Here is a 26874-nt window from a genome sequence, read left to right on the forward strand (position 1 = left end):
TTGCATTGGGAGAACATACATGCATGATCCAACATACAGTAAAAGGTAGAGCTCTGCTGACACCCCAATGGTTGGCTTATCTTTGGGGAAGACAGTAGTAATTAAATGCAAAAGAAATTCCAAATAAACCCTAGCATGTCTGGAACCTCCCACACAGTTCACGTCCATCTATACCAGGAAAGGGACTTTGTGGCCAGCTATACATAATAATACCTTGTACTTACATAGCTGCCACCACATATTTTCTCTCTTCAGGCCAGCATAGTCTGGTTTCCTCAAAGTGTGGGAGAAAACATCTGACCAGCTAGCATCCATTGAATACAACTGGCACACAGTCTAAATTAGGCCAGTTTTGAGGAAATCCAATTGTACAAATATACATTTTCCTAACAAACTCTTTTTGCCAGAACTTTTCCCCATTTTACATTAGACATTTCAGTTACATTGACGTACATCATGCTGTTGCCTTTTTGAGACAAATGTTAGGGTTGGGGCACAAAGCACAAAGGGGATCCTTGGAGGTCTCATGAACAGAACCTCCAAGACATAGGACATCATTTGGCAAATAGCCCACCAATGAATATTTGGTTTGCCCGGTTGCATTTTTTGTAAGTATTTGAATTCCCTTTATGAAACATAATTTAGTTGATTCCATGGGCAGCCTTAACCAGTTGACACTGAAAAAAATTATGTTCTGACAGTTTCCAAGTTCACCTCTGGTTTCTGAAATTATTTGACAAAAGATGACTTGTTAGAACCCATTCTGAGGAGGGAGGCATGTGATAAAGGCAACACAGCAAGAATTTAGTTTATAATGAACCTCCCTGACTATGTGGATACATTTGCATAGTTCTAGACAATTCATCCTTTGTGGCGTGTAGTAGCGTTCCTTCAAGAGATAATTAAAGATGAAATAGAAATAGTTTTACTATGGTAAAATATACAGTAGGTCACTGAAATATTATTAGAACCAAATGAAATGATTGATATTGGCTTGGCTTGTATGAAGGCAGATAAACTTTCCAGAGGTAAAAAAAAAAGAACTCCACTCTTTCAGGGAAGTTTTGAATATTCTCAGAGACAGCCATGAAGTCCTTCTATAGTGTGTTGGGTGGTGACCTGTAGGGCTGAGGTGGAACACGGTTCTTCCTCAAGGCAACTTCCTTGCTGCTAATGACCAAAGCAGAAGGTGGACAGGACTTCGTGCTAGGTGTGAGAGGGGATGGTAGTTTTAGTATTGCAACCGGTTGTCCTAGTTAATAAGAACCACACTTCAGAGACTTAAGCTGGCCCTATGCCTATAGAATTTGATTGAATCTCAATTTTTATAATGTTTGTTTTATTTTCTAATGGATCGTGGTGTCAGATTGATGTTGGTTTTCAACTGTAATGATGGCAAAAAACAGGATGGAACATTTTTCTTGAACAAACTAAATTTTAACTGTGAATGTCGTATTCGTTTGGGAAAAAAATTTTGTACAATAATATAATTAAACCTGCTTACATCTGGGGTTCCATTCAAATAGCAGGCCTAGTTGAAATTTTAAAGGTTTTTAAATAAAAAATTTTTAAATCAGTGATAGCGAGAAAGAATGTTCTGATGATTTTTCAGAATTTTTGTTAAAATATGTCACTGCTTTCTCAGATGTCTGCTGATTGACATTAGCTGTTGAAAAAAAAAAAATAAAATTTGCATATCAGTAATGGGACAATGCAGTTTGCATAGACTGTATGTTTTAGGGAGGGAAGGAGAGTACTGCACTGAATGGAGCAGATACTACTATGTTTTGAGATGCGTGGGTATAGTATATATATATGATAGTAAGCGATGTAGAGGGTAAGGCATGAATGTTTTTTCTATGAAGACCCAGGCTTTCAGGCCTTCATGTCTGTGCCAGTCTAACAGGCTGGTTAGGGGGGTGACAGCCTGGTCATTTAGAATATCTGGGAAGGCCACACTGCCACAATCTTTGGGAAGTGAGAATATCCCAATCTTGGTTCTGAGGTTTTGAGCCCATAAGAATTTGGAAAGAGTGTAATTGACTGACTTCAGGAAAGATATGGGAATATACATATTTAGTGACATTAGTAGGTATAGGAACTTCGGGAGAATTGACATTTTGAGAATGTTACAGCAGCCAAAATCTTGAGAAAAGGCCTGTCCCCCATTTCTGTAAAAGATACCACTATGTTGAAATATTTTGGAAATGATCAGATTCCTTTATCTATACAAACCTAACATTTTTAGGAAATTTCAACAGTAGTTTGAACACGAAATGTAAAGCTGGGAATAGTTTATTATCATCTCCTAACTGCCGGGGACATCTCCCCGAACCCTTGTCCCTCACCACCTCACTCACCCACTAGGCACCCTCCTACTCCCACAAACTGCCGCAACCCCCTCAATCTAATACCTGTCCCCCTGCTCCCCACAACCACCCCTCCATTCTCGTTTGCACTCTTGAACGCCCGATCAGTTTGCAACAAGCTCACCGTCATCCATGACCTCTTTATCTCCCACTCCCTCAACCTCCTAGCGGTCACCGAAACCTGGATCCAAGCCACTAACTCTACCTCCCCTGCGGCACTCTCCTATGGAGGTCTCGTCTGGACCCATTCACCCAGACCGAGCGGTCGTAGAGCTGCTGCGGTCGGCATGCTCTTCTCACCGCTGAGCACCTTCCAGGTCCTACCAAACCCCCCCTCTCTATCCTTCTCCTCCTTTGAGGCCTACTGCATCCGGGTATTCTCTCCCACCCCTCTGAGGATTGCAGTAATCTATCGGTCTCCTGGACCCGTATCCCGCTTCCTTAACGATTTCTCCGCCTGGCTACCCTTCTTTCTCTCCTCTGAGCTACCCACCATCATCCTTGGAGACTTCAATATCCGGTCACCCTCCTCCTCCATCCTACGCTCCCTCACCCACATCTTCAATCTCTCCCTCTCTACTGGCGTATTCCCCTCCCCCCTAAAGCACGCGCATATCACTCCCATACTCAAAAAACCCTCCCTGGACCCCACCGACCTGAAAAACCTTAGACCCATCTCCCTGCTGCCATTTACATCCAAACTTCTCAAGCGCTTAGTCTATAATCGCCTAAGCTCCCACCTCAGTGACAACAGCCTCCTTGATCCCCTACAGTCTGGCTTCCGTCCCCTACACTCCACCGAAACCGCCGTACTCAAAATCACCAACGACCTGCTAACTGCCAAAGCTAATGGCCACTAAGTCCTCCTACTCCTCGACCTCGCCGCGGCCTTCGACACAGTTGACCACCCCCTTCTCCTTTAAAAAAACTATACTCCCTTGGCATCAGAGACTCCGCTCTCTCCTGGCATTCCTCCTATCTATCCCAGCGCTCCTTCAGTGTTACCTATAACGCTGCCACCTCCCCCTCTCTCCCCCTCTCTGTTGGGGTCCCCCAAGGCTCTGTCCTCAGTCCCCTTCTCTTCTCCATCTACACCTCCTCCCTTGGCCAACTGATACACTCCCACGGCTTCAACTACCACCTCTACGCCTATGACATGCAAATGTACCTCTCTACCCCTCGCCTCAACCCTTCAGTCTCCTCACGAATCACCCACCTACTGAACGACATATCAGACTGGATGTCACGCCACTTCCTCAAATTAAACCTTTCCAAAACAGAGCTCCTGGTTTTCCCCCCCAGCCTGCGCCCCCATCCTCTCCATCACGACCAATAACGCCACCATCAAGCAAAGTCCCAGGTGTCACTCTAGACTCCAATCTGTCCTTCCAACCCCATGTCCAATCGCTGGCAAATTCATGCAGGCTCCACCTCCGCAACATCTCCAAAATACGTTCGTTCCTAACCCCAGACACTACTAAACAATTCATTCTCTCCCTTATTATCTCACGACTCGACTACTGCAACTCCCTCCTCACCGGCTTACCTCATCACAGACTATCCCCGCTTCAGTCTATCCTAAACTCAGCGGCCAGACTCATCCACCTTACCAACCGCTCCGTATCTGCCACCCCCCCCTTTGCATTCCCTCCACTGGCTTCCGATTGCACAACGCATAAAATTCAAACTACTAACATTGACGTACAAAGCTATTCATAATACTGCCCCAAACTACCTTACCACCCAACACGTACTCTTCGCTCCTCACAAGACTTCCTACTCTCTAGCTCCCCACAAGACTTCCTACTCTCTAGCTCCCTAGTCTCCTCCTCCCATGCCCGACTCCAGGACTTCTCCAGGACTTCCCCCATCCTCTGGAACTCACTACCCCAATCCATCAGACTATCACCTACCCTCCTCACCTTTAGGCGCACCCTGAAAACCCATCTCTTCAGGGAAGCCTACCCCGCCCTCACCTAACAGCCGATCTCCTCCACTCCTCCTACCACTCCATCCCCCACAGCCACTTCCTCCTGTACCACTACCCCCTCCCTCCTAGATTGTAAGCTCCAAAGAGCAGGGCCCTCGAACTTCTCGTGTATTGTATTGTTACTGTATTGTCTCATGTACTGTCCCCCACTACAATGTACAGCGCTGAGCAAACTTTTTGGCGCTATATAAATACTGTATAATAATAATAATTGAAATTCAACCACCTCTGTGGTTTGCACCTCTCCTATATTATCTGTAGTCAAAGGGTGAGACAGATCTTTCAAGGCTTCCTGCAACAGAATCCTTAGTCACCTCACTGACCCACCCACTGTTAATGAGCCCTTTCCCACTTCTCTCTTCCATTCCCTGAAACATGTTAGAATAAAACCACAGTGCAATGAAGTAGATTGTCTCTCACAACGCATTTTCACTCTCAGTCTCTCAGCCTCATTTTTGGTGTGCATAGAATTACTGGAAAATTAAAGACCAACTTTTAAACATTCCCATAGCAACTTCTGAATGAATCAATGTTGCGTTAGCGTAGAGTGCTGCTTTAAATTATATAATCGCAATATTGCTTTTACTTAAAATGAAAAATTGTAATTGTTTGAAAAGGCTGCTTTTTTCCCCCCTCTTGCACAAATATTATCTGATGGCTGTAAATGTTGTTTGAGAATTTCCTCCTGAGTGGAGAAAATGGCGTTTGTTTGTAGTAATTGCATTTCTGAGCGTTTGTTCTGCCACTTTTCAATATGGGCTAAGTCAATTGGAACTTATGATTTTCATTGCTTTGCAGACGAAAGTGCTATGTAAATTGATCTGGGATGTGTTCAGAGGAAATAGTGCGGAGGTTTGGAAATTGAGAAGGTTATTACTTATTAGTTTACAGTTCATTTAGAATGGCAGCCAAGGGGGAATTGTTCTTGTCACATTGTATTTAATGGGAAATTCCTTTCAAGTGATTTTTCAGTTATTGGTGGATACTGATGGGCTCAATCATCCTTTGGCTTTTTTTAGTTTTGATTAGAGTGTGAAAGGGTTAGAACCTCTGTCTTATATTTATTGTTGTATCTGTCCTTGTTAGGTAGATTGTTTCTTTTAATTTGCACTTGTGACCACTGTCAAGTTTTGCATAGCCATCATTGCCCCTGCTATGTAACTTCACTGCCTTTATCTGTCCATGTGACCACTGTCACCATTATATGAGAAATCCAAAATGTTACAGTTGTCACCAGACACCAGACGAACACTCTAATCTACAGTGGGGCAAAAAAGTATTTAGTCAGCCACCAATTGTGCAAGTTCTCCCACTTAAAAAGATGAGAGAGGCCTGTAATTGGCATCATAGGTAGACCTCAACTATGAGAGACAAAATGAGAAAAAAAAAATCTAGACAATCACATTGGCTGATTTGGAAAGAATTTAATTGCAAATTATGGTGGAAAATAAGTATTTGGTCAATATCAAAAGTTCATCTCAATACTTTGTTATATATCCTTTGTTGGCAATGACAGAGGTCAAACGTTTCCTGTAAGTCTTCACAAGGTTGGCACACACTGTTGCTGGTATGTTGACCCATTCCTCCATGCAGATCTCCTCTAGAGCAGTGATGTTTTGGGGCTGTCGCTGGGCAACATGGACTTTCAACTCCCTCCAAAGGTTTTCTATGGGGTTGAGATCTGGAGATTGGCTAGGCCACTCCAGGACCTTGAAATGCTTCTTATGAAGCCACTCCTTCGTTGCCCAGGCGATATGTTTGGGATCATTGTCATGTTGGAAGACCCAGCCATGTTTCATCTTCAATGCCCTGTATGTGAGACTCCATGCTGGAGCATAAAACGTAATGCATTCATTAATGGTGGGTATGCCTGAAAGCAGCGCAGTTCCTCCTCAAAGATGCAAGGACACACCAGAAGCTCTGTAACGCATAATGGCATCTGAAGGCTGTCCCAAAGCCAATTCCAGAAAGCTAAACAAAAATGGCAACCACCCCAATTTAAAAATACTCTTCCTTTGTTTGTACAATGCTGTACAAGGCAACTTCATTGCTTTCCCAAGGAAACAAAACCGAAAGAAGCCTACAAAAGAAGAAGAGGAGTAATCAAGTTTTCTTCTGGCGGTGTTTATGAAGCATAGCACCAAGCACCTCTGCTATCCGACTTTTTGATTGTGTTATTGTGTTGGGTAGTGTGCCATTCACTGTGGTTCCCTCACACCAACCCCTACTTTAATACATAATACGGTAATGGGGTAGGAGTCAATGGGAAGAACCACAGTGGACAGCCCCGAACTCTGCAAGATAGCAAAATTTCAACATACTGTCCCCCAGGAAGGTGAGTATTCCTCTTCTTTTTTTGCAGGCTACAGTTATTTTGTTCATGAGGAGGAAGCAACAAGGTTACCTTAAGTACAGGTGCACATCTAACAAAACTATTCAATCTCACACTACCTAGCTCCACTCTAGAACCTCCATCACAGCTGCTAACCTACGCCCATTTGTACAGTTGTAAACAACTTTGATGTCTACAGCATCTATGGTCCTAATCCTTTTTAGTGTTGCCTGTACTTGTGCAATGTGTCCTCATAAACTTTACGGCCATCTCCTTAGACTGGTGACCCTCAGGGTATGGTCCTATAGAAGTCTATAATGGCCCACTGTGGCAATGCAGCTAGGGTTATAAAGGATGGCTGCTGGAGAAGCTGTAAACATAAAAGCAGGCCAGGCCTTTGCTCTGCTACTAAGTGGTTATATACATGCGTATGTGTGTGTATGTAATAAATATATATATATATATATATATATATATATATATATATATGTATGTGTTTGTGTGCATTTGGATAGACCATAAATACAAGGTTTCGATTTGTAAATTACAATTGATTGCCCTCCAAACTCATATCTCCAAGTCCCTCAATTCAGGAAACAGTCATAGATGTCAACTGTCCCAGAGTTGCCAGCACAGTCCTGCATCTAGGTGCTTCATTCTGATGATGCTTTGTCCCAGTCTGCATCACAGCCTCACCCATGTTTAAGTTATTCAGCTTAAGGTGGGAGTCAGGGCCCCGAGTGGGCAGTTCCCACATCATTAGGACAGAAATAGGGTATGATATGAGTTTGACCACCCTGAAAACAGATGTGATCTGGGCGGGACTGCCCAGAAAGAGAGTGTGATATGTGGGTCATTGGTGGGGGTGACTGTGTCCTAGGGACTGGGATGAAGATGTGTGCAAGTATGCACAGTGGTACCTAAATTGTCTGACTTGTAGGTCTGAGATGTGGACATCATCTTTACCGTCTATTTGATAGCACATAAACACAGCATTAAAAAGATTCTGTCATCTTGCCCATCCAGGGTAAAGTGAATGGTGTCTTTGGAAAGCCCTACTTCAAACCCCAATACCCTGCCAGTGCTTCCTTGCTGATCCTGCCTGGATTGCTCCCAACATTTAAATATCTAGAGTCCATTTGTGATGAACACTACGGGGAGCAGTAACACCACTTTCTTAGTCATGTGGCAGTGCTCAGGCCCCACAATTGGCTGCTAGATTATGCACTGCCAATGTAGGAAGAAGACACATGCTCCCCCATAACCCAGAAGAACCAGGTGTTGTTCGGTGCCGCAGAGGCAGGAGCAGCAGGGAACATCGACAACGTGAGTATCAGGAGTTCAGGGTAGGGGTATAGGAAGCTTTAGAGAGCCATTTTCACTTTGCCCCAAGGGCAAGGTAACAGTGTTTCTTTAATGTAGATTATTTATTTCAGGTACTTATATAGAGCCATCAATTTACGCAGCTCTTTACATATATATTGCACATTCACATCAATCCCTAACCCTCAAGGGGCGTACAATCTAAGGTCCCTAACTCACATTCATACATGGGACAATTTAGACAGGATCCAATTATCCTACCAGCATGTCTTTGGAGTGTGGGAGGAAACCGGATTACCCAGAGGAAACCCACGCAGGCACAGAGAGAACATGCAAACTCCAAGCAGGAGGTGCCATGGCTGGGATTCGAACCAACGACACTAGTACTGCCAGGCGAAAGTGCTAACCATTTAGCCACTGTGCTGCCCATTAGAAGGATTAGAGACTACGGGTTAATGTTGGTTTGTGATGAAGTGATAATAGGAGGGATGAGGATCGGTTAAGGATATTGGTTGTATATAAAAAGGTTATAGGCTTGAGTAAGATTGTGAAAGTTTACATTTCTTACTGGCTTAGTCTGATTTATTAATGTCCTAAAATTTACTCCTGTAGCACAGTGTCCTCACAGGCTTTTAGAGTTCCCATTTTTGAACGGTGTATATCTACAATGCTTAATGGGAACTGCTACTGGCACTGCTGCCACAGTGTCTCTTAACACACTGTTAACATTAACGCCTCAGCTGCGAGGCCCCATGAAAACTAATGAAGCCTGACGCGTAGGGAGTGAAAGGTCAGCGCCTGAACTTCCGCTGCGCTTGTGCTGTTTTGTTGTATGCCGCAGTGTTAACAAAAGGTGGAAGACTCGTCTTGCTGTGCCCGCCACACATTCTACACAAGAGCCAATTCCCTTCTGCTCTGTATTAACCCTGGGAATAGGTCAGTATTACACCTCAGCGATTCCACATCAGGAGACAGGCGACATTTCATGTTGCTGTAGGGAAAGAGAATAGGGATTTCATATAATTTATTCTGCGTTCCAAACTACCAGGGCTATTTTCACATTACTGACATAGGCTGTGATATACACTATATTGCCAAAAGTATTGGGACGCCTGCCTTTACACGCACATGAACTTTAATGGCATCCCAGTCTTAGTCCGTAGGGTTCAGTATTGAGTTGGCCCACCCTGTGCAGCTATAACAGTTTCAACTCTTCTGGGAAGGCTGTCCACAAGGTTTAGGAGTGTGTCTATGGGAATGTTTAACCCATTTTTCCAGAAGCGCATTTGTGAGGTCAGGCACTGATGTCGGCCTGGCTCGCAGTCTTCGCTCTAACTCATCCCAAAAGGTGTTCTGTCAGTTTGAGGTCAGGATTCTCTGTCGGCCAGTCAAGTTCCTCCTCCCCAAACTCGCTCCTCCATGTCTTTATGGACCTTGCTTTGTGCACTGGTGCACAGTCATGTTGGAACAGGAAGGGGCCATCTCCAAACTGTTCCCACAAAGTTGGGAGCATGAAAATATCTAAAATGATGCCTTAAGAGTTCCTTCACTGGAACTAAGGGGCCAAGTCCAACCCCTGAAAAACAACCCCACACCATAATCCCCCCTCCACCAAACGTTACACTTGGCACAATGCAGTCAGGCAAGTACTGTTCTCTTGGCAACCTCCAAACCCAGACATGTCCATCGGATTGCCAGACAGAGAAGTGTGATTCGTCACTCCAGATAACACGCCTCCAGTGCTCTAGAGTCCAGTGGTGGTGTGCTTTACACCAGTGGTCATTCTCCAGTCTTCGGGTCCCTGGTGCCAGCATGTTTACTAAAGAAAGCTGATTGTGACTCATTGCATCTTCACAGCCAGCTTCCCACTGCACACGTGTAAGCCGTAATGTGCTGTGTGAATGGTGGCAGCCTCCCAGGACCTGTGACGTGTCCCAGAGGATTGTGGGTGGGGGGAGGGGGACAGAACTTCCACTCCAATCACCTAGGTGGTCGGAGCTGAACTGGGATTGGGTACCTGCTACAACTAGGTACCTGCCCCCCTCCTCAATAAAAAAACAAACCTCCAAAAGTGGGAGAGTAGGGGTGGGTGTTAAAGTGGAACTTCCCCTTTTAGGGTGAAGTTCTGCTTTAAAAAAAGACTCAACAGTGGGGGAAGGGGGCAAACCACTAAAGTGCAGGTGCCTACCTGCAACATCCACCTAAACTGGTCTTTCTCAATCTTTTTACCCTAGAGGAACCCTTGTAATAATTTTCAGCTCTCAGAAAACCCTTGCTAAAAATTATATTATTATAAAGCTTAACAGGTTCGTAGGAGATGTAGTAATAATAATAAAGAATAGAATATGGCATACCTAGAGTAATTGACACTCATGGTGGATCATTATAACATGGAAATGCTCTGAATTCAAATAAGGAATAATTTTCAATTATAACCACAAAATAATTATTGAGAAGAAAGCCCCTACCTTATCTAAAAAGATAATTGATGACATGCCACTGACTGCCAAGTGATGTTGGCCCCAGAACTATGCAAGGGAGGGAGGTCAGTCTACCACAGCTTAAGGAACAATCTGTTGAGGAACCCTCAGGTTTCATGGAATGCTGGCTGAGAATAGCGACCTAACCCATTCTGTCATGGCCGAATCGCACATCACTTTTAAGACTAATACACACCTGTCAAATGTTGGGCTGCATCGGCCGGTTCAGTGGAAACCATCTGACATTCAGCCGGGTGCAACAGAAGCCGGATGTTTGGCAGACATCTGTCGAAGAGACACTACTGAAAAAGGTCTGCCAGTCGGCTACTGATCATCGCTCTCAGCCAATGAGCCCCCCGTCAGAACACAATAGAAGAGCTGGGAAGATCACTGTACTAACATTGGATAGTTAGTATAGGGGCTCCTCCTGAGCTGTCAGGATTTTTTTTGTTCAGCCTGCTGGGTTGAACAAAAAAACTAGTAGCGTGTACTAGGCTTGGGAGGCCAAGCTTTATAACTTCCTGATAGCTTGCTTGCACCTTCCTGCCTCCTGCTTTTTGACCTCCTGCTGTTGACCAGTGAGGCTGTCTATCAACGTGATGGGACATTAGGGACATGTAAGGCTTATCAGCAAGCTCTGACACTACAGAAATGTCTAGGAACTGTGCCTGGCAGTCATATACTTACTAAAGATCATGATATATTGCAAATGATGATAATCCATTTAAAAAAAACTTTCAGCTCTCCCACCCAACTCCCCGGAAATAAAATGAACCTATGAGAAGGCAAGGTTATGGTTTCCTCTGTTGTCTCCAATAACAACTGGTATCCCAGTTTATACTGCGTGACCTAGTGAGAAATTAATGTTAAACACAGCAAATCTTTCTAAAGCCTCATTCACACCTGAGCATTTTATAGCTCAAAAATGCTCAAAGAGAAAAAAATCTATTATTCTGTATGGTAGTGGTTCACATGTCCACTTCAGAACACCTGAAGCTCAAAAAAGTTGTGGAGCTACTTGTGTTGCTTGATTCAGGCATTTTTGAAGCAGCTGAAACACATAGCAACATATGATGTAACATGTATCATGCTCACCCTCATAAATGTGAGTTATCAGTGCATACAAATGAAGTAAATATAGATGCCGTGCTCTATCAAGACCTATTACCTGTATATAGCATAAAAACTGTATTTGCATTAAATCTCTAATAGCTGCATGATCTCTTATGTGTAACCATACATGATTGTAATGCCAATCAATACCCAGACATGTGTTGATAATAATGAATAATTGAAAAAGAAAAATATATAACAAAGTTGGTGATAAAAAAAACAAAAAAACAAAAATTAAAGTCTGTGCAAAATTATTCAATTTGGGGAGGGGCAGTGACATCACCACGCATCTATATTTTCTTCATTTGTACGCTACAATGTGTTTATTGGTTTTCCATCTGCATTGCTGCCATGAATGGTCAGATGAGCTGTAATGTGGAGAGATTTCAACTTATTTTAAGCGCTTATGACCATTTACCCATAATGGTCCATATTGTGGGGTAAGAGGCTGAATATCTTACTTGGTATGAAGTGTCAACACATTGGTGATATGCACTGGTTGGTGAAGAAGACACCTTTACATGTTGAATTTATTTAACAAGCCTTGCTGATCATTGTTTTATACATGGTCCATATTATTTGGTAGGAGGCTATCGTTTCACTTATGTCAGCACTTACGGGCAGCACAGTGGCTAAATGGTTAGCACTTCCGCCTGGTTCAAATCCCAACCACGACACCACCTGCCTGGAGTTTGCATGTTCTCCCTGTGCCTGCGTGGGTTTCCTCCGGGTACTCCGGTTTCCTCCCACACCCCAAAGACATGCTGGGAGGTTAATTGGCTCCTGTCTAAATTGGCCCTAGTATGTATGAATGTAAGTTAGGGACCTTAGATTGTACACCCCTTGAGGGTTAGGGACTGATGTGAATGTACAATATATATGTATAGCGCTGTGTAAATTGACGGCGCTATACAAGTACCTGACATAAATAAATAATGTCAGCACGGAGCTCTACTTTTGCTTGCAGTGGATGGTGATCTGCACATTGGATGGTGAACTTTTTCCGTTCTCTTATACCTCTTATGTTATGAAATGGGATTTTTTAAATAATATTTATTGAGAACTTTATGAATTGTTATACCAGGGTTCCGTGGAACCATAGGATTCCTCCAGAGGTTGCTAGGGGTTTCTTGAGCAATAAGCAATTTTTGCCTCTCGGGAAAGTTCCTACTGACACCATTGATCTTTTTTTAGCTATCTGTAAGGGGGAAATTCTTCCCAATGACCACAGTTACCTCTGCCTATCACACTAATGTATCATGAATTATAGATATAGTCATTTTTAGCAGAGGTTCCCTGAGATCGGAAAGTTATGTCAAGGATTTCTCTGCGTTGAAAAGGTTGAGAAAGTCTATGGTACACTTTACACATTTTTGGAGGATATTAGTTATATATTTTTTATCGTGAAATATTGATTAGTTTTTATTTATCTCTCCATATATGTAATTTGTTGAGTGATTTAGTGTTACACTGTATATCTAATTGGATTGTATATTCAGAGTCACAAATTGTGTGTAAGCTGCTTTATATAGACTTAATTTTACCCCAGTGTTGAATTATTCTGTTTTTAAATATATTGCAGGTTAGCATTCTCTTTTAATATGTACGTTTGCTGGCAGGTTTTATTCTGACTTGTGTTCCCCTTTAAATGTATGGAAAATGATATAGTAATAGCTTTTCTAATACGTGATTTCTTTTTGCTTTTTCAGGATCCTTACCCTACGAATATAAGATAGTGATTGCAGGGAATCATGAACTGACTTTTGATAAAGAATTCATGGCGGATCTTGTTAAACAGGATTACTACCGCTTCCCCTCGGTTTCCAAATTGAAACCTGAAGACTTTGATAATGTGCAATCACTCCTTACTAACAGTATTTACTTGCAAGATTCAGAGGTCACTGTGAAAGGATTCAGAATATACGGCGCTCCATGGTGAGTAAATACTTGATGATTTGACTTTTTATTCTTTTGCCTTAGTTTTTTTTAATCTGTAATGGAGAGAATATTTTACATTTCATTACTCAGCATGTTTAGTGTGCCACACAGCTACCGAATTCAAGGGTTCTCTCACAGTGACAAAGTATATCGTATTGTAAGTTTGTACATTCATGAAGCATTTTCTTATTATATTTGCAATAAATGGAGATATATATCAGGAGTCTCCAAACCTTTCAAACAAAGGGCCAGTTTATTGTCCTTCAGACTTTAGAGGGGACAGATTGTGGCCAGTGGGAGTAGAAAATGCCCTGGACCCAGCATCAGTAAGAAAAAACCTTGCCTAGGGTTGGCAGTGTCAGGGACCGCTGCGGCTCCGTCCCCGGCGCATGCGCACTAGCGGCGGCTCACGCCGGGACACAGGCACCAGATCCTGGCAGGCTGCGGCTGACAGGAGGCCGCGCATGCGCAGTAGGAGCCGCGGGCGCGCCTCGGGCGGCCAATGACAGCCCGGGGGCGCGTCCTGGGCGGCCAATGACAGTGCAGGGCGAGATATTTAAAGATGCCCTGCACTGTCACAAATCGCCGCAAGGTCTGATCTGTTACCTGTAGTTACCTATGCCCTGTGATTAAAGACCCGGATTGTTTGACCTTCTGCCTGCTCCAGCCCTGACCCGGATTACCTGACTACGCTGCTATCTCCTGTGTTTGACCCGGATTGCCCCTGACTACGCTGCCTTCTCCTGTCCCGACCCCCGGCTGATTTGACCATTCTGTGGACTGACTCCGTTAACTGACCCTGCGTGTTACCTGACCACTCTCTGCCTGTCGTCTCTGTACCTCGCCATTTCCCACGGTGACAACCGCCGGTTTATCCTGCCTGGTCCTGCCGGCCTCCTCACATCTGGCTCTATTCTGTCCTACTCTCATCCCCGGAGGCTCCCTCTGCCACTGGTGGTATTGCTCGGAGGTCGTGACCTGGTCCTGGTTCTGCTCCAAGTCCATCCCCACCATCAGGGGCCCTGGTGAAAACGCAGACCGGGACTTAGACTCCACGCTCCGGGTGATTCCGCCTAGTGGGCTGCCAGAGGTACCACCTGGCGGATCCGTAACAGGCAGTCAGTTACATTGCGTCATTAGGAGAATAATGTCCTATTATTGCTATTACTGGGAGGAACAGTACCCCACCATTGCTATCAGTGGGAGGATTAGTGCCCCACCATTGGTATCAGTGGGAGGATTAGTGCCCCACCATTGGTATCAGTGGAAGAAAGTGCCTTATCGTTGGTGTCAGTAGAAGGATTAGTATCCTATTATTGATATTAGTGGGAGGAAAAGTGTCCTCCTATCATTGATATTGGTGGGAGCGATAGTGCCCCATCATTAGTGTCAATGGCAGGAATTATGCCCCACTGTTGGTGTCAGTGGGAGGAATAGTGCCCCAAGGGTAACAAAGGGCCACCGTTTGGAGACCACTGCTCTAAATTGTTAAGTTCTGCTTTTTCCCTGTGAGGAGTACACCTAATGCTACAGCATGCAAAGAAATTTTAGACAATTGTTCTGTTCCAATCCTGTGGCAAAATTTTAGCATGACTGTGCCCACTGTACACAAAGCCACCTCCACAAAGACTTGATTTGATGAGTTTGGTGTGGAGAAACTGCAGTGGCCTGACCTCAACCCTACAACTTTGTGGCATTGGCGCAGTAAAGGCTTCTTTCTGCCAACTCGAACATGCAGCTAATTTTTGTTCAAGTATTGTGCTCCTTAAAAACAACCAAATTATCTTTTTCCAGAGCAGCCTGTATTTCTCCTGATGTTACCTGTCTTTTATCCCAAACAATTGTTTTGCAGTTGTCGCTGCAATATTTCTTGATCTTCCTGACCTTGACTTGGTATCAAGAGATCTCCAGATTTTCCACTTCTTAATAAATGATTGAACAGTACTAACTGGCATATTCAAGGTATTAGATAACTTTTTATATCCTTTTCAATCTTTATAAAGTCCCATTACTTTGTTATGCAGATCTTTTAACAGTTCTTTTCTGATCCCATGCTTCAGCATCTAACCCGCTCAGTGCTTCCATGAGAGAGATAACAAACTCACTGACACAGACACTAATTGCAATTCAAACAGTCACAGATGTGAGAAGCTAACCTTTAATTGCCATTTTAACCCGCGTATGTCTGTACCAAGGCCAAACATTCCAGGGTATGTGAGCTTTTTTGATCAGGGCCATTTCTATGATTTCTTTTATCATTATGATTTAAAAAAGGAGCCAAACAACTATGTGATAATAAATGTCACTATCCTTAATTAAAAGACAGTTTTTTGGCATGATCAGTCATATGTTCAATAACAATGCCAACATTTCACGATTTATGCCAGGGTAGACAAACTTTTGAGCACAACTGTATATAATAAATCTGTGTACTATAAATACAAAATCAGACATTTTCCTGGGAAACTGTATATGCCTTCATAACCTTTAATACTGTATCTCGTGACACGGCAAATAAATTGGCAACTTCAGTCACAGAGGCACCAGCTAAGCGGGCACCAAGAATTTGCCCTCTTTGAAGCTCAGTAAGCTCTGATATGACTTCCGTATTACTAGCAGCGCACGCAGTGAATGACAAAGGTGAGGATTCCCACCTGTTAGCTAGGTGTCTCATCACACAGCGGAAGTAAAAGAATGTTACATTGCTTCTGCTTTCAATGCAAACATTGTCACTTTCACACCTGCAAATCATGTAGTGTTTTAATTTTTTTTTTGTCCAACCCCTGTATATACCAAAGTGTTAGAAGGTACATCCACTAGCCAAATCAGCTATTTTCTTTTTGTAGCATTGATTGAGTGGCATGTCCATACAAGATAGAAAAAGAAGGCAAATTAGACGTGTCATGGGGCATTCCCTTGAGTTGTATTGGAGTTGGGTAGGTACAATGGCTTGTAGGCTGAAAGCGGCCATTTATTTGCTTTTATCTGGTACTTGGGGCACTTTTCTTCTCTGGATATAAGGAACTATTCCTCCCATTGACACCAAAGATGAGGCTTTTTTTTTTTTTTCCCACTTACACCACCAGTGAGGTAATTTTCCTCCCACTGTCGCCAATGATGGGGCACTACACCTTGCAATATGACCAATCTTGGGTTACCATTCCTCCTTCTACTGACCACAGACACAATGTAATTTAATTTCTCCTGCTGACCACCAAGCCTTAGACATTGTTTATTCCCACCGATGCTGGGACAATTTCTGCTCCCGCTGACTAAAGTCCGACCCCCCTAAACACTGAAGGACAGTAAACTGACCCTTTGCTTAGAAGATTTGGAGAACCCTACTCTACACAGTACCATGTTAATATGTTTTATCCAGGAGACTAATGTTGGGTGATCAGGTATAACCACTGGTCTCCATACCAGTCTCTATGCCAAAAAACAAAAGTGTGACAGCTAGTATTGGCACATATGGCTGATATTCTTCCTCATAGAATCAAAAAACACATTTTGGGATCAAAAGGAACATTTATATGCAACACATTAGAAATAAAATTTCTTACCTCTGTCCAATATTGAGTTTCTTTGGGACACCTCCATAGCTTATGAGTTAGAGCTCCGAAATCCCACTCAAATTTTGGACCATTCAAAGTGTCCCGTCTACCCCATTGAAACAACTTTATGGGTGTCCAGTAAGCATGATGTAAAATAAATAATGATTCATCTTTGTGAAGGGGTTATTGATACTTGAGGTAAGTGAGGAGGAAGAGACAAAGCAGCCTCCCTCTGGGTGGATAGACTCTAATGCACTTTCTTTTTCTTTTCCTGTACTCATTTGCCACTAATTTAATAATATTTAATCTGATGTTCTTACTTTTTTCAATGTTAATAACTCTTAAAAAATTTTTTTACAAATAATTTATTGTATGGTGTTAATCCTGATGTAGTTAATGCTTCATGGTTTTGGTTATATAAGGGGCAAATTGATATTTTATTCCAAGCATTGTGAATTGCTGCCATATATTCGTGAGAACCAGCTGAATCACAGAATCGGAATACAGACATCCTACACGAAAGGTTACTACCTTTTAGCTCCGTGCGTTTGCACTGAAATGTTTTTTATTGTCTATTAGGTTGTATTTTATTGAGCAAAATATTTTTTGTGTTGGCTGTTGGCTTTTATCAGCTCTTTCATGATGCAGTATGTGTTCACTTCAAAGCTCCCGTATTGATCTTTGTGGTCTCTGCAAGAAATGTTTGCATGTTTAGAATGTATTAATGTCTTCTAGTAACAGACAGCTAAAGTTCCAGGCTTGAATGTATGTGTAAGTTTATTTTTTTAACTCTATTTGACTTTTTTAAAGGTTTTTCCTCTTTTCAGACAAGTGTTTCATCATGAATGACTAAAGCCACCCATAGAAACGCATTAGCTCTTGTTGACTTGTTGCACCTGCAATAATCAAAGACCGTCAAGATTTCTTTTGCCAGCCATTTACTAAGTAGTGAAGCATAAGATGTACTGGAAAGCTTTAGGTGTTAGAAATATTTGGCTACATATACAAGTATATGGTACCTTTTGGTGCCTTATGTTTAGGGCGTTCTGTTAGAGAATTTACTTGGCAGTATTGGTTTAATTCATAGTGAAGTCACCAAATATTTTCATAATCATTCCTCCACTTTCCTGTTATAGCAGTTAGGCATCATATGTAAATATGTGTCAAGAAGACTGTGCAAGCCCTCCCTCCCAGACCTCCTGTTTGCACCTTCATAGTTCCAACACTAAGGTTGGCCATAGTGCCCTCTTCTTTTTTTCGACCAGCTAGAGGGCTGATCAAAAAAAAAATAAACTGGTTCCACCATCCACACATGTGGAGTCCTCCCTGTTGTACTATTGTATTCTGACAGTGGTTCTCCTCTGCTGCCAGTATATACTGATCAGTGGTTTCAGCCAAACAATAAAACATTTCCAACAGTCCCAGTGGAACCAGCCATAGGTGGATCAAAATTCTGCCAAGAAGTGCAGGATGTAAAAAAACAATTATCCATACTCACCTAGGTGAATGTAGCATTGGTCAGAGATGTCCCCTGCTGCCTCTAAGAATGAGAACTGAGCGATCATAGACTGATTGCTCAGTTCACTTTTTTCAGTGAACTGTCAATCATTGGCTCTCTGCTCTGCCCCTCCAGCACTCACTGGAGTGCCGGGCTGTGGAGGGGGTGGTAGCAGCTGGCTTAGCTTTTCAGGGGCTTATTCTAGAGGCTGAGCCAGCTGCCGGTCCAGGCATCTGGGTGATACTGACTTTGAAAGTCTGCATCTCTTTAAAATCTGGACTGGCTCAGTGGCGTTTGCTGTCAGTGAATTGTAGCCTTCTGTCGGCTGAAAATAGGTCACAGGAGTGCAGATTGAATTGCACTTATGTGATCCATAGGAGAAGTAGAGCCAAAAGAGCTTTGACCCTTCATCTTCTTTAACCCCTTGGCGCCGGCGCCTCCAAGACCTTTAAGGGTTTCAGAAGCCGGGAGGCGGGCTGGGGTTTTAGGGTTGTGTGACCGCCGCGATTATCTGTCACGGCGGTCACATGATCGGGAAAGGTCCCGATCAAAAGAGGAGATCAGGACCTTTCCGTGAGTACCGGGCATGTGTGCTGGGAGCACGCAGGGCATGCGCTCTCAGCACATATGTTTTTCATAATTGCACGCAAATGTGCGGCCGTTCGGCGTCAAGGCCCAGACATTGGGAGGCCACACATTTGCGTGCGCCCGGTGCCAAAAGGTTAAGAAACTTCCCTTTTACCCTTTTAGTAAATCCCAAGCTCTCCTTCCCCTCTCCCTTCTAACATTAATGCCTGTAACCAAAGGAAGCTGAGGCAGAGAAGAGAGACGGTGACTGACAGTCACTGACTCTCTGCTCATGAAAGGCTGAGAACTGAGCGATCAGCGATCTTTAATTGCTTAGTTCTCAGTCTTAGAGCTGGTGGGGGACAGATTCAGCATCAGACTGATGCGGTATCTACTTCGGTGTGTCTTAATGTTTGTTTTGTTACAAACTCATACCTCCTTTGAGAGCATAGTGTCACTTTAAGGCCTAGCTGCTCCATTTAACTATACCGTTTGGCCTTCTGCATGAAATATGCATCTCATCATAGTCTGAGACCGGTTCTCCGGTATGTTGTATTGGTGAGTACAGTGCTTCCAGAATTTTATATGGAGGTTTTACAACTTGAGGCATCTTATTATGGAAAGGCTTTAGAGCTTTTGTTTCTACCGAACCAAGCTACCCAAGTATTTCCTAGATATTTATTCTTCAAGTTGGTCTTCTTGGCATTTCCCCATGGGAACATAATAAATGTGTACAAAGTGGGTTTAATTATAGGAAAGTGCAGAAATTGTACAGAGAGTTGTCACTGTGACCAAATTGCTTTTTTTTAAATGTCATGTTACTTTCTGGGTATGCAGCCAAGTATGCAAATCTTGTAAGGGCTCGATGGCAGATACACCTGCCCTGGAGATACACTGGGCTTTGCCCTGAAATGTTTCTATAATTGAAAGGCTGTTGTAATGTAGTGTGAATAGCTTAATTGGAGGTACATGGTGACACAATGCAAAGAGAAAAGGTGTTCAGTAACTGGTGACATAAATATAAATAAACAGCGCAACTTTAGATAATTAATCAATATAATAAATCATTAAAATAAGTGCATAAATTATTCGTGTTTCCCCTTAATAATAAACAAAAACACCCAAAAGTCCATGTGCTGAAGACATAATTAAATTGTAAAAGTAAAAAAATAAAAAAATGAAAGTGCCAACTCCTTTTCTTCAAAAAATATTTTCACCTTCCACCAGTGCACACACCAACATTGAATACACTCACCAGAACTTGGTGAGTAAAAGACCTTTTAAGGAATTTTAGGGATCCTAAGCCCTCTTTGGTGCCACGCTAGGGAAAATCTTCACCCTCCGAATAGACTCCACCATCCAACCAAAAGAAAAAAAAACTCACATAGCATAATATTGTCACACCATAGTAACTTATTCCAAATAGAGATTAAGGCCACTCACATGTTAATCACTTGCTAAAGGCATGTTTAATATGTATAACAGGCTTCAGTTCCAGCAGATATACAACCTTTTCCTTCCAGGACTCTCACATCCACAATGGAACAAGGACAAAACTCCTCTTAGACCAAACAATGAACCAAAATGGCCGCTGGAACGCACCGCTCCGCGTGCGTTCCACTCACCGGAAATGACGTCAGGCGCATAGAGTGTGGACCGGAAATGCGTCAACGTGTTTCGCCCCTCCCATAGGGCGTTATCAAGACCTAGATCTGGTCTTGATAACGCCCTATGGGAGGGGCGAAACGCGTTGACGCATTTCCGGTCCACACTCTATGCGCCTGACGTCATTTCCGGTGAGTGGAACGCACGCGGAGCGGTGCGTTCCAGCGGCCATTTTGGTTCATTGTTTGGTCTAAGAGGAGTTTTGTCCTTGTTCCATTGTGGATGTGAGAGTCCTGGAAGGAAAAGGTTGTATATCTGCTGGAACTGAAGCCTGTTATACATAATAAACATGCCTTTAGCAAGTGATTAACATGTGAGTGGCCTTAATCTCTATTTGGAATAAGTTACTATGGTGTGACAATATTATGCTATGTGAGTTTTTTTTTTTCTTTTGGTTGGATGGTGGAGTCTATTCGGAGGGTGAAGATTTTCCCTAGCGTGGCACCAAAGAGGGCTTAGGATCCCTAAAATTCCTTAAAAGGTCTTTTACTCACCAAGTTCTGGTGAGTGTATTCAATGTTGGTGTGTGCACTGGTGGAAGGTGAAAATATTTTTTGAAGAAAAGAAGTTGGCACTTTCATTTTTTTATTTTTTTACTTTTACAATTTAATTATGTCTTCAGCACATGGACTTTTGGGTGTTTTTGTTTATTATTAAGGGGAAACACGAATAATTTATGCACTTATTTTAATGATTTATTATATTGATTAATTATCTAAATTTGCGCTGTTTATTTATATTTATATTGTTTGTGTTTTCACGATTGGCACAGCAGCATTTTTAGAGTGTTATTTGGAAAGTTTTGGCGCAGGAATAAGTTTTTTTGTTTAAGTAACTGGTGACAGCCAATCAGAATTTTTCTTTCAGTAGCACAGCATGTAAAGTATCTGCAGTATCACAGTGAAAAAAAAAGCAATAAAAAACAACAAACAAAAATTCGCAGCTCACTTACCAGCCAGCCTGCAACAAACCGAATTACCCTGTCCAACAGTTCACATTAAAACAATGGTGTAACGGAACCGGACCCCGACTGCACTTGGGTATTTCCGTTAGACTCTCTCTTCCCTGTCTGAACACTGACCACAGACCTCACCGCTGACCAAACAAGACTAGAGATCACCAGACTTGAAGGAAACCAGGAAATACTCCTTTATTTTAACACAGACACAAGATATAAACATTCAAGGGAACGACCCACCTCCCTGCATGTGGACACAGGGCGGGGCAAACCAAATCTAGCAACCAGAGACACATCAGCAGACACCCCCCACCAAGCCAGTACACAAACACATACATCCCATAATAGTTTGCTCCCAAGCAAGAGACACAATAGAACAATGGGAGGCACCACATGGCAGTAAACAATTAACAACCCCCACACCCCACCTATACATGTCTACACAATATCAGGACATTCCACCCTGTACCTCTAACAGGCACAGGGTGACTTACACATAGGAGGGATATGGGGAGCTGAGGCAGGGGTCTCCCCACCCCTCTAATGTGAGCTGTGTTCCATGGGCCCCCAACCCAAAATGACTCCCGTCACAAATGAGTTTAGTTTGCACAAATTTGAAAATATATGCATTAGCTGCAGAGGCCACAGCACAGCACCCCATTGTACTGCAGTCCTAACTATGTAAATTTTCAGAGTCTCTAAAGTTGGAACACATATAAAATAATGGATAGATAAAGTGCAGGTATGCCTGGAGGGAGCCCACCCCTCTTTAAAGGTATAGGGAACCAATTCACCAACAGTACAAACGAATGGCAACCACCACTGGGGTGTCATGACATGGCCTCTGCCGCTTATGATAAAGTGTATCTATGATCATATTGTAAATTCCTATATTCATTTTCACATTGTATTTCAGTTATTTCTAGACTACTACTATTCTGAACGATTTTAAAATTGTGTTAACTGCAGATTCCCACACATTTACTTCCTTGAATTTTGTGACACACATTCAGTATGCCCTGTCAGTAGGCACTGCTGTGTCACACATTTCACAGAGCCAGCCTTCTGAACCACGGGGTGCTGAGAGGAGGAGTGTCAGGAGGCGGAGGCAGTACAGGAATCACTGCTTGCAGGCAGCAATTAACCATGGGATATGTAGTCCTTCGAAATTAAACATAAACAGCAGAGAAGAAGCTGCAAAGCATGCAGGGAATCCGGGAAGTTGTGGAAAGGGATGCCCATCAAACAGGCAGAACTCAGCATAAAAGGAGATTTTATCAAGTAATCTTACATTGGATTGTCAAATATAACTATTGTTTGTATTGCTGTTACAGTGTTGATGTTATAAAATGAAGGCCTATGTTGTGACCATAGGTTTCTATTAACCCCTTGACACCGATGTCACAGAAATGTGTGGCCTCACAGAACTGGGCTTTTTTCCGTAGGGTCGCATATTTGCTGCTGCATGGTGCGTTCCCAGCACAAAGACTGGATGGCTACAGTGCGGTTGTGGAATCCTGGTACGCCGCCGGTGGTCGGTATGTCCTACGGACACAACTGATCACAGGTATGGTAAACGACTAATCACGGCTGCCTTTTCCCACGTGATCAGCTGTGTCCAATGACAAAGCAGATCACCGGGCAAATACAGTTGCCGGTTATTGGCTGCACTTTCCTCATGCTGTCACAGCGTGAGGAAAGTACTGCCAAGAACCGGCAGTTGCCAGCGAAGGGATCGGCACTGATCATCAGGGTATTGATGATCAGTGCCCAGCAGTGCCTCCCACCTGTACCACCCACCTGTGCCCACCAGTGCCACCCACCTGTGCCCATAAGTGCCACCCACCTGTGCCCACCAGTGCCACCCACCTGTGCCCTGCAGTGCCACCCATCAGTGCTGCCCACCAGTGCCGTCGAGCAGTGCTGCCCATCAGTGCCATCTATCAGTGCACCATCATCAGTGCCAGCTCATCTGTGCTGCCTATCAGTGCCTCCAATCAGTGCCAATCAGTGCTGCCTATCCGTGCCCATCAGTGCAGCCTCATGAACGCACATCAGTGAAGGTGAAAAATTTACTGTTTGCAAAATTTTATAAAAATGTTTTTCAAATTTTTTTGCTTTTTTTTTGTTTATAGCCTAAAAAATAAAACACCCAGCATTGATTAAATACCACCAAAACAAAGCTCTATTTGCGCAAAGCGAATGATAAAAATTTCATATGGGTATCATGTTGCATAACCACGCAATTGTCATTCAAAGTGCTGTAAACCCTAGAGATGGTTGTGCGTGAAAATCCCAGTAGATCTGTTTTTGAAATACTCAGACCAACCCGTTTAGCACCAACAACCATGCCACATTCAAAGTCACTTAAATCCTCTTTCTTCCCCATTCTGATGATCGGTTTGATCTTCAGCAAGTTGTCCTCACCACGTGTAGATGCCTAAATGCATAAAGTTGCTGTCATGTGATCGGCTGATTAGCAATTTGAGTTACCAAGCAGTTGAACAGATGTGCCTAATAAAGAGGCCGATGAGTGTATATATGGCTCATTTTATGCATCTTTAATGTAATTAAATTTTAAATACTACTATAGAATCCTATTAAAACAGTTCTAGACCAATAGGACTGCCACTCATTGTTTCAGCTTCTTTGATCATTCTCAGTGCTTCCCGAGATTTGAAGGAACTTGTCCCAGATATTTGGATGTTGGTGCAAATAAAAAAAGTATCACAGAAAGTACACATGTGCACTAATACGGCTACAATCTCTTCAAGCAGATCAAAATCAGACACATTGAGTGTGGTTGTCATGATTCTGTGTATTGTGGATCACTTCTCTGTCACTCGCAGGTTGGCAGTGCGCACATCTCCTTGAAATATTGGCATATACAATCCAAATGCTTTTAAGGCATTTCAGCGTAATTCTTAAATAGCTCATCGAAGTCGTTGAAGACTGGGGCAAGCATAATGGCTTTTGGTAATTCAACATACATTTTGCTGTGTGAGTGAGAGGCTAAAAGCCCTCTGAGTGCTCTGGAATGTTAGTTTTTCACATTGCGAATCCCTCTGATGGAAACTCCTCTGTGAGCTTTGCCGTAGAGCGGTGTAGCTATATCAGGTTAAGTTGGGTACTAGCTGTAGTGCTTAAAGTAACAGAAGATGGTTGTGAGCACACTTAAAAGTACAAATAGCTGCTGAGCACTAAAGGTAACCAATAAACCTCAAACAGACCAGATAAAATAAAGTGCAGCGCTAAAACTAGGTACACAAAAGCAACAAGATCAATCAAATATTAAAATATATTGTCAGGAATGGACTCGCCAATGGTGGTGGAACTCACCTGCCTTGTGGGCTGCAGTACCAGGGCTGGCCAGCGGGTGCTCTCAGCAACCAGAAGCTCACTCCTGCAGTCAGCCATCACCTGAGGCTGATTGCAGGAGGTGTATTTAAGGAATGGCCAGACCTGCAGTCAGGGCCTTGGTGTTTGTTTCCCATGTCCCCTGTTTCCTGTATCCTGTCTCCTGCCTGCTCGACTCTCCTCCATGATTCTGACTCTGATAGAACTCCACCTGCACTGACCCCGGCTATTCCTGACCATTCTTCTGCCTGCTCCCGTTGTACCTTCCTGCCTGATTGTTCCTGAGCTGGCCTGCCTGACCACTCCACCTCTCCAGCCCTGACTGCACGTGTACCTATTTGATTTAGGGTTTGTTTTGTTTTGCACTATGTTTGTTTATTTTGTGCAGCTCATAATAAATATTATTATTATTTTATCATTTCTGAAGCCTGCTGTTTCCCTGTGTCAGTCCACACATCTCTGGTCATACCTGGATCCCTGACATATATATAGTTCATAAGTGACTGTTAGTGCAAAAAAGGAATCCTGTGATCCTCCAAGATTCAGTGCTTGTGCAATCAGGTGTGGGAGAAATGCGCACTCACCGGAACGTATAATATAATGCGCATTGATTTATAAAATCCTGATGTCATCAAGGTCATCCAAATCTGGGCAGGAATAGGGTTAAATGGCTGTATGTAATGGGACTAACCATTCTGATTCAAAGCATGAGGAGGCGGTACGGGGGCCCATGGCAGATTACGGGCCTGGCAGCAGCAATGGGAGGCCCGTAATCTGCCAGCACCCTATGACGTGTCGTCACGGAGCTTGCACGAAACGCATAGGAGGAGCCAGTAACGCCGTGACGACACGCCACCGGAGCAGCCTGGAGCTCCGGTGGCCATCTTTGAATCAGGACGGTTAGTCTCATTACATACAGTCATTTACTCGGATGCATACCACTTTACCTGGATACCTGTCATCATTACTTGGATGCTTTTATCATTAATAAACATGTTTTACTACACTATGGGGAGTTTTCTGTTTTAACTCCCCTGGGGAGTATTAATTTACAGATAACCCAGTATCCAGTCTCCAGAGAGGGAGCCCCTGTACACCTGGTGAGCTGACCTGTCCATCCCTTAAAGGGATCTCTGGCATCTTTTGGGTTTACTTCAGAAGCCCTAGGATCCACACCTATCCAGTGAGGGATTTAACCCTATTCCTGCCCAGATTTGGATGACATTGATGACATCAGGATTTTATAAATCAATGCGCATTATATTATACGTTCCGGTGAGTGCGCATTTCTCCCACACCTGATTGCACAAGCACTGAATCTTAGAGGATCGCAGGATTCCTTTTTTCCACTAACAGTCACTTATGAACTATATATATTTTAATTTATTTATTTTAATATTTGATCTTGTTGCTTTTGTGTACCTAGTTTTAGCGCTGCACTTTATTTTATCTTGAGTGTTTAAAGTAAACCAGAGCTAACTGTAGAAAATGCAAACCCACCGTGACGGTGTATGAGTGGCACACTGCATTGCTTCCTCTTAGGCCTTTTGCACACTGCTCCCTAAAAATGCAGCATTTTTAGGCATACACGCATTTTTACATTTTTTTTTTAATGTTTACTGATGTAAATGCAAAAATTTTTTTACAGATGTAGATTAGATGCAGACCATTTTAATTTTTTTTTTTTTTTTACAGATGTAGATGCATACCATTTTTATTTATTTATTTTT

The 26874-nt window shown here is 43.1% G+C and overlaps 1 protein-coding gene across 2 annotated transcripts in view; it reads left to right on the forward strand.

The window, feature by feature from the left end:
- MPPED2 (metallophosphoesterase domain containing 2) overlaps nt 1-26874 on the forward strand; it is a 288810-nt gene that overhangs the window by 128566 nt on the left and 133370 nt on the right. For both annotated transcript variants that reach the window (XM_089673486.1, XM_089673485.1), the window contains exon 4: nt 13317-13542. In XM_089673486.1, coding sequence (XP_089529612.1) covers nt 13317-13542 — 226 coding nt within the window. The remainder of the gene's footprint in view (nt 1-13316; nt 13543-26874) is intronic.

This window comes from Staurois parvus, unplaced genomic scaffold (assembly GCF_062004578.1).
Source record: "Staurois parvus isolate SC_StPar_1 unplaced genomic scaffold, SC_StPar_1.0 ptg000138l, whole genome shotgun sequence".
Taxonomy (NCBI): domain Eukaryota; kingdom Metazoa; phylum Chordata; class Amphibia; order Anura; family Ranidae; genus Staurois; species Staurois parvus.